Source organism: Falco punctatus (assembly GCF_963210335.1).
Source record: "Falco punctatus genome assembly, chromosome: 13".
Taxonomy (NCBI): Eukaryota; Metazoa; Chordata; class Aves; order Falconiformes; family Falconidae; genus Falco; species Falco punctatus.
In genome coordinates this window covers 29,059,123-29,068,200 of record NC_137593.1, presented here as the reverse complement: position 1 = coordinate 29,068,200, position 9,078 = coordinate 29,059,123, and the positions used below count along the sequence as shown (strand labels likewise).

The window sequence follows — 9,078 nt, the reverse complement described above, 5'->3', positions numbered from 1 at the left end:
TGCCTGTCCTAATGTTCTTGCGCCTGAATTACAGAGTGGTGGTGGGCAACATCTAGTAGCCCAGTGGTGCAGTGGAAAGCTGTCAAAACGGTCATAGCATTTACCCTGTTAGGGCAATGAAGGTAAATGGGAGCGAAAGTCAAGCAGTGGGCAGCAGCGACTCGACCTTCCTGTTGGGGTGCCCGATAGAAGGGAGGCTGGCTGCTTGGGACAGCCGCCTCATCTTCCCCGGGGGGGGGCAGGGAGCACCTGCAGACATGCTGGCAGAAAGGAAAAAACACCTCCGAGGTGATTCTACTGTTTGAATTTTAAGCAGTGCAGCATCTCTCTGCTTCTAAAGCAGCGTGAGCCCTCCCGAGGCACGCACGCTTTCTTGGCGAGTCTCTGCCACGTGTGCTTTTGAGGCAAAGGGGGAAAAGCCAAGCAGAGGCTCCGAAGTTTTTTGTACTGGTAGGTAGGAAGTGAAACTTTTTTCCTTTAAGATTGTATGCCGCTGTTTAGCTCTTTAACTGACAGCTTTTCACAGTGTGTTTCCAGCTAGCCTTTTCAACACCAGCATGCTGCAGAAGTAAGCGCAGTCAGTTCGGTAACGGTTTCTCCTCTTTTGCCGTGCAAAAGCGGGACACTGCTTCAATCGGAAGGCCGTACCCTCTTGCCACTGCCAGGTCCTTTGAGAGCGAGTCACTTGGGTCACAGCTCCCTCTTCATTTCTGCGCAGGAGTTCCTACTTATTTCACACTCATGCTTTTATGGTTAGGGACAGCTCAGCCAGACAAGATTTTACCAACCCCAGTAACGGAGTTAAGCTCAGCTTTCTTGGATCTTTAACAGGTATTTCTGCCTTTTTAGTCAGGAGCCTAAAGCTAACAGGAATTAAATGATTTCTCTGTGTGGTGTTGTCTTCCAGTGTCACTGGAAGGGCTTGGTTCAGTGTAACGGGTGCTCACCTCCTTCACAAGTGTTTCTGCTACCAAGTGCTGTGCAGCTGTAGAGTGAAGGCAGCAGCTTTTCCCATTTCACCTGATGCTTTGCATAGCAAATTTGTTTTAAACATTTACCTTCCTCTCACTGCTAGTGGATCGCTTCAATCTGCTTCTCTCTCCAAGAGTTAGAGCTGGATTTAGTCTCTGTATCAGCTTGGATCAGTCTAGTCCACACTGCTGGAAGGCAAGTCCGCTGTCCAGCAGATAGACATTAACTGTCCCGGTCACTGCCATATCTCAGTGCACCTTGCAAATGATTCAATATTCCAGTTTGTTATCGTAGTTTGCTGGTCATTACTGATGACTTAGGTAATTCATAGCTGATGTGGTTTGGCAGCCTGTGCCAGGCTGTTTGAATTGCACTGGGGCCTGTGCAGGAGTCACAAGTGACTATTCTCCTGATCTTGGCCACAGGGGTAACTTGACCAGTCTAGAATTATTTATGTGCCACTCACCCTTCAAACTGCCCTTGCTATGGGCTAATGCATCTATTTCAGACTCTTACTCATTTCTGTATTGTTCAGTTCCTGTACTGTTCTCACTGAACAGATGTGGAGCAGGAGCAGGAGCAGACTTGAATTCATCTCTCCATTCCCCAGCTCTAGCAAACCACTCTCCCTGGATTTAGCACCTGAACCACAGCACCTTCACCTCCCATATATCATTCTAGAAAATAAATGATCACACGGGGGGGGGAGGGGGGGAAATGCCCCGTGCAAATGTATAACAGACTAATTTATTAGCAAGTCCTCTACAAACTGGTTTCAGCACAAGGGATATGTTGACTAGAGGCAGAAGAATCAGAAACACAGCAGTTCCCTGACACTGGGAAGGCTGCTGCCTGCTGCTGCTGTGCCCAGGGGCAGCCCTGGGCTCTGTACCCGCACCTGCACTACAGGATGGAGCTATAACAAGAGCTCCTGTTACAAGGAATTCGCTACGTGCTCATCGTGTGTTGGTTGATAAAATACAGAAGGGTCTACGCAAGATGGAGGAGGAGCAGATAAAATTACAAGGACATCAGCACTGCGCTGGACCCAGGAGAATACATGGGATCTAAGCTGTAGCTACTGGGAGGTGATGTAGGGGAGTCATCCAAGTGAGGAAGATCTAAGAGAATAGATCTGAAAGAATAACCTGTATAAAGTTCTATTTCCAGAGTTCTCCCAAAGGTTTATTCTGAGCCTCCTGCATGGTTTCCTCTGCAATGGACTTGATTTCTCTGTGCAAATCTTCTATGCTCTTTGAAGCATCCATTGTCTGTTTCCAAGACAAAAAAACAACAGAAATGTATTCAATTAACACCACCAAATGAGAAAAATTTACCTCGCTGCCCCCATTACTCAATATGGTTACTGTTCATGAGCAGTGAAATGAGCTAATTATACCTGTGCACTGGAACTGGAAAACTGTGTAGTGGAACTGGAAAAGCTTATTTTTTTTTATTTAGGAGTACGTATCTAAGAAGTGAATGTGGGGCTGGATGAGGTGAAACAGAAGAATTTTTTGCTGCTGCTGCGTGCTGTTTGGTGACAGTCTCTGGGGCATGCGATACAAAAGCAATTAAAACTTCTTCATCCCATACTGTAGTCCCCTAGAAATGTCAGTGTATTGATCCTTCAGTGGTTTTTTCAAATTAAACTCCACCCACAATAGCAGGAACCTCTAAACTCCATCATGTAATGTTCCAGTTTCAGATTTGGATTTTGGTGTTTGTTTTTTTCAATACTGCAAGCTGAGGTCAGCAGAGGTGGTAGAGCTATACGATGCCAGTGTTCCTCAGGCTGATGTTTAAGGAATAGCAGTGTCGCTCCCATGTGGTTGAGGGAGTGACCAAGGTGAAGAAAGGACTTGGTGAGAAGATGGACAGAGGTGCATCGGTGACCTACGTGATGCTGACCCGTGCAGTGTCGCTGAGCAAGAGCAGGCTGCGAGGATGTGCAATAAACAGACTTCACGATTAAATCATGGCCTTTTCGTTACAGCACAGCCAGCACCTCACCCTCATGCTCACGCAACGCCCACAAGCAGCTCGCTGATTTCAATGTATTTGTGTAACCAACGGCACTGAGCCGTGATGCGTGCCTTGGCATAAACAGTTCTTTGGCAATGTTTGATCTCTGTTATTCTTTCTGATACTGAGGGGCAAAGAAACAGGAATGCCAACTATACCTTTAATGTGTAAACTGGATTTCCATGCTCATTTCAGGGACACCTCTTCATCACCTATTCTGGTATTTATCTGTCTGACAGTTGTGCACTTTGGGATATTTTAAACAGACATGTTGCTTTAAGTGAAAACTCCTTTCAAGAAATTGATAGAAAACAAAAGAAATGCCAGAATACTATTAAAAGAAACACTGTCTACTGCTGGAATCTCTGGAAAAACCAGAGTTTAGAGATTATACACAAGTTCTGTATTGTCTCATACGACAGCATACTTCTTTTTGTTAAATGAATTATTTTGGGGTTTGTTCTATGATTTTCTGTCAGCTTATTTTTCCAGTCACTGTGATGTAGGGAAGGTGATTTACTACCATAACATTTACTGGAACAAAAGTCCTAGTTTGGCGATTGTTGTACATTTAGGCCCTTCAGGTTCTAATAGTACACACAAACTCTTTCACATCGGAGAATGTTTTCCTAAAAGAGGCTGTGAAGAATTCCTTCTACCTTGCACAGTCTGCTCATTTGGCAAATCTGTGTACATCTCCTGCTTCTTGTGCCTAAGAACTTATCCACAACCTGTGTCCTCCTGTGTCTGCACGAAGCTTACAGAATGAACACAAGATGGTGCCCATCTCTCATGATCGAGCACTGACAGGGTGATAGAGATGGTAAAAAGGATGCCCCCACCAGAAAACCTCAGCCTAGATTATCTTCACACAGGATAAACGGGCCAAACTTCCTCTCCTGGGGTAAGGCTGCTGACTGTACAGTCCTCTGCAAACAGCTCCAATGGGTGAGCAAGAAGGAAAAGCGATGCAGCATGTGGAACAAAAAAAAAAAAAAAAAAAATCAGGTGTTTGGAGAGTCCTGGTAGCATTAAAACAGCAAATGCTGATGGAAACTGGCCACGTGAGAAGGAAGGTGATCACCAGTACTGGGCCTACAGCAGGAGGGATTCCAGAATCCTTGGAAGATGCTGCAGGACACCAAGGAAACGGGCAGGGAAGAGCATGGGTGGGTCCCACTGCTTTTTACCCAAGCTTGTCACAGTTTGTCTTTAAGAGAGCAATTTCTAGAAAGCTCTTCTAGAAAACATATCAGCCAAAAAAAAAATCCTTCCCCCAACCACGACAGGGCCCCATAGGGTGTCCTGGAACAGGGAAGTGCCCTCTCTGCCACAGACCACAGCACCCTTGCCTGGTCCCCAGTGTGTCCCCCTGACCAGGAGCAGGAAGGGGGAGCACAGGGACACAACGGGCACAGTTCAGGAGCTCTCATGACAGACCCTTACCCTGGTCTGTGACAGGCCCAGTAGGGTTGTTTCCTCCTCACCTTCCAGTTTAATGTCTTGTCCCTCATCAGATGATAGAAGGACTGTAGAACCTTCTCTTGGAAGGGGCTGTTCTCGTAACGCTCATTTCCAAAGTTCCCTCGCTCTGCTGCAGCTTCAGGGCTCAAGTGAAGAAACAGAATCAGATCTGGCTTTGGGAGTCCAACATCAGGCTGTTTGCACCAGTCCAGGCAGAAGTTCTGTCCCAAACAAAGACAACCAAGTTTGAGGAGAAAGAACGGCATGTGAAGAAAGGAAAGCAGGTTAGCTGGAGAGTTAGGTGGGAAAGGAACAAACAGCCAGAGAAGGGAGGATGTACAGCCCCAAACACTAACAAAGTGCTACAAGGCTACAAACTGAAAAGGCAGTATCCCACCTTATCATGGAAATTCAGCCCTGTTAATTCTGGGGGGACCACGTTTTGCAAGGTGCTGTGCACCTCTCATGCTCATTTAAGTCAGAGCTAAAGATTTTATCATGTCTTGTGCAGAGCCCATCAGAACTAAATACCAAGTTGTATTTTGAATCTACATACAGCTGTTATCAGTCCAAAATTTGTGATATAATATAAATTTATAAAAATTAAAATATAAATTAATGTTTTCTAAAAGCCCCTGTGGAACATCATATATAATTTTTCACAATTACTTTAAGATTAATAGCACTGAGTAGATGTAAATGGACATAATCTTTGAGTTTAAGCCTACAGAAAACATAAATAATCAACAGAAATGGAAAATACACGCTCTGTAGATACACAAATTGAATTCAGTGTCTTTGATATTTAAGATACATGGAAATAGATGGCAATCAACAAAATGATATTCCAACTGATATAACCAACATACTGATACTTCTAAGTTAAATTATTTTAACTAGCTATGAATCGGTTAACGTGATAGAAAAGGCAGTGAATATATAAAATCTAATTCTTCTAAGTCCAGAAGCAAGCTGCTCCCAAATACAAGCACCACACAGTGTTAATCTTTCTGAGCCAGTGGAGACTCCTTATCAAATACCCACCCTACCCTCGAATTTCCACCCACACAGAAGAGACAAAGATTTCCAGCTTTTGGATCTTGTTGACAGATTTGAAGACTTCCATAAGGGCACGTGAATCCACGATGTTGTGGAGAGGCCACTGAGGCTTGCCCACTTCCTGCTCATCCACACAGGCACCAGCGATGCTATTGGAGTGATCTCAAATGTATTGAGAGTGACTGCAGGGCTCTGGAAGTGACAGTGCAGAGCATGGGAGCCCAGGATCTCTTTGATCCTTCCAGAAAGCAGGGAAAGGCTTAGGCAGGCATGAACGTAGGTCAACTTTCAGCTGCCCAGCTGGTGCTACAAGCAGGGATTCAGCCCCTATGACCATAGGATTCGCTTTGAGGATCAATGGCTACTGAGCAGGAATGGGATGTATCTGATGAAGTGGAAGAAGAGTGTCTACGCTAGGTATGTCAGGGGAAGGTCTGCAATCTGTAGAGAACCGAAGGTGAGAGGCCAGGAGGAAACATCTGGGGGATGATACAATAACAGAGGCTCACCTGAAAGCAGCACAACTGGGGCAGAGTAGCATGGGTGATGGGCCTGCAACAGACCGCGTGGTTAAAGAGAGGAAGTTGACGAACATTCTTTAGACAGCTGGAAGAAGGACCACAGCTGCAGGTCCTGGTACTCATGGAGTACCTCAACCACCTGCCTACCTTCTGGGCACAAGCAATCCAGGTTCTGGAGCATGCTGAAGAAATTCTTGACATGGTGATTGATAAGCCAGCGAGGGGAAGTACCCTCCTGGATGTGTTACTCAACAAGCCAGAAAGAACAGGTGGAAGGTACGAAGAAGGTCAAGGGCAGACTTGGCTGCAAGGAACATGTAACAGTAGTTTAAAATCTGGATAGGAGTCAACAAGACAAACAGAATTGCTGGCATGGACTTCAGGAGAGTAGATTTCTGTTTATTAGGGACCTCTTAGCAGGAAACCCCAGGAAACTCATGTGGAAGGCAAAGAGGCCCACGAAAGCTGGCTGATCTTCCAGGACAGCCTCCTCAGAGCACAAGACTCAGGAGAATCTTATTAACTGTGTAGAATGACCCAGAGGGAGGCTGACAGAGCTGACTTGACTTGAAAGTGAACAGACAGGCCAAAAGGCACAAGTGATAGTATGCAAAGTTCAGGCTGAATGAAGAAAATCATTTTTACTGTAAAGGTGAGCAAACACTGAAAGAAGAGCCCAGAAAGGCTGTGGATCTACTTCCCTGGAGATACTAAAACCTTGGCTGGATGTAGCCCTAGGTAGCTTGCTTGACATTAGATGTATTCTTGAGCAGGAGGTTGAGCTTCGTGACTTCTGCAGGTCCCTTCCAATGTATGTGGTTCTGTTATTCTTTGCAAATTTATGGGCCAGCAGCCAGAGCAACTGTGGAGAATCTCGAATAAACTCTCATGATCATTCTCCAGAGTTAAACAGGCCAGCTTCCCCGCGGCAAGAGTCTGTCCAGATTTACAAAAGTAACCAAATGAGTTTCTCTGCTCTTTCTGGGGAAGGGATAGACCTGGGCAAACAGACCATGTCAATACCAGAGGTAAAACTGCCATCCCTCAATTTCAATCCTCATTTCCCCAGAGGAGGAGCCTGGGCCACACACACTGACACCTGCATCAGGCCTCTAACTGGAGCTGCTTCCCCAAATACAGAGAGGGGCAGGGGCTGCTGTGGGTCTCGCTCACCTCTTTGGCACTTGTGAAGGCCGCTCCAGAAAAGGCGTATCTGTCAACCACAAGTGTGATCCCTTGATGTAGTTTCTCTTTCATCAACGGCCTGAAAAAATCGTGGGAGAAATAAAAAAAAGTTGCACTCCTTTTGTAAGTGATACAAATGAAAAAAATTCATCTAAAAGATGCTTCACAAACCCAGTGTTTCCCTGTTAATGTTAGCAGTGTCAGGTTTATCTGTGATGCTAACCCCTGATAAAATCGCTCTTTGTATTGTCCTCTAACAGACATTAAACAAAGATCCTTTCAAGACACCCAAGTTCAGGGTGCCCCAGTGCCAGGCACTGCTCAAGGCAGCTCCATGGCTTACAGGCAAGATCACAGATGAACTATATACAGACGTGAACAGCTTAGTTCTCTTCCCTTTTTAAGTGGTGCAGTAGATTTGTGATACTCTCTGCCTCAATCAGAAAAAAAAGTTTCCTTTATTCACGACAATGACATTTCTTATTACAGCTCACTCACCTGCCTTGTACTTTCCCAGTTTGCTTGGCACCACCGCTACAGCGGAATCAGCAAAGCTGCTTTTTTTTTTTTTTTTTTTTTTAATGAAAAGATTTTGCAATATAAGTTTCCAGGTATAAACAACAGTCAACACTGATTTTCCCAGGTCCACACATGAAGACTCAGGGGCCAAAAACAAGAACAGCCACTTATGGCTCAATGCAGCCCTCAGCTAGAGGGGAAATTTGGACACAATTCCTTAACCACTCTGTCACTCACATGGACTTCTGTGCAAAGCAAGGTCTCTTAATTTAGGAAAGTAGATTCACGGTTTAGGCTGGTACAGCCTCAGCTCTCCTGTTCTTAGGGCAGAGGGATTAGAAATATCATACCTATTCATTTCAAAAAAGCAAACTGTGGGATTTGATCTAAGATTAAATTCAAAGCTGTCACGGTCTCTGAGACACTGCTTCCAGCTACGCTTCCTTTGCTAAACCATCACATTCTCGTACCTACTGTACTCACTACAAAGTCTAAAACCCCGGGAGGATTCAACACCATGTGTTTTCCTTTTACAACTTAACAAACATGTATCTTTACACGTGTTCCCAGCGGTTAGCAGAGAAAAGGAGGTGAACAGTGTGGTCCTCCAGGTTCTTCTCCTTCAGCAGGTAGGAGCTGATCAGCTGCCCGATCTCCGTTGTTCTCTCTGTAAGAAAGAGGGGGAGAAGCAGCAAATGCTGCCGCAAGCTGCTCTTGCCAAAGGGGTAACCGTCTGTCCTGGGGACCCGCCAGCCCGGGGGGCTGTTTGTCTGCCATGGGCGGGAGGCCGCCTGTCCCGGGCGGGAGGAGGTCGGTCTGCCCGGGTCGAGAGTCTATCCGCCTGCTACGGGTGGCAGAAGGTGGGTCTGCCCGAGGGCAGGGGTCAACCTGTCACGGGCGGGAGGTGGCCACGGGCCGGGCGCGCCGCGGGAGCCCTCTGATGGCGGACGCCCACCGCCGCCGTGGGCGCCACGGCCCTACCTAGCGGGACTCCCTCCCCGCCCCGTTCCCTCCGGGCGTCGGCAGGCCCCGTACCCGGGAAGCGGAGAAGGTCGGCGCGGTGGCCGGCAGCCCGCAGAGCCTCCACCAGCCGCCGGCCCTGCGTGCTCTTCCCGGCGCGGTCCACTCCCTCCAACACGATCAGGGCGCCACGCCGGCCCGCCATAGCCCGCGCGCACCGCCCCTTCCGCCACCGCCCGGCCAATCACAGCCCGCGCCCCCGCGCCGCTCTAGGCGGCGCAAGGGCACTGAGGCGCCGAGGTCCTCCACGGAGGCGGTGAAGCGGGAAGGAAGGCCCCGCCCCCCTCCCGCCCCGCCCCTCATGAATATGCAG

General features: G+C 47.4%; 1 protein-coding gene across 1 annotated transcript; it reads right to left on the bottom strand.

Annotated features, from left to right (window-relative positions):
* Positions 1-1,705: 1,705 nt before the first annotated feature.
* DTYMK (deoxythymidylate kinase) lies at positions 1,706-8,945 on the bottom strand. Its single transcript, XM_080410452.1, has 5 exons — positions 8,781-8,945; positions 8,304-8,412; positions 7,215-7,305; positions 4,485-4,682; positions 1,706-2,243 (listed from the first exon to the last, which is right to left on the bottom strand). Exons 1-5 carry the CDS (start codon positions 8,908-8,910, stop codon positions 2,133-2,135), a joined length of 639 nt encoding a protein of 212 aa, XP_080266578.1. The 5' UTR covers positions 8,911-8,945; the 3' UTR covers positions 1,706-2,132.
* Positions 8,946-9,078: the final 133 nt, after the last annotated feature.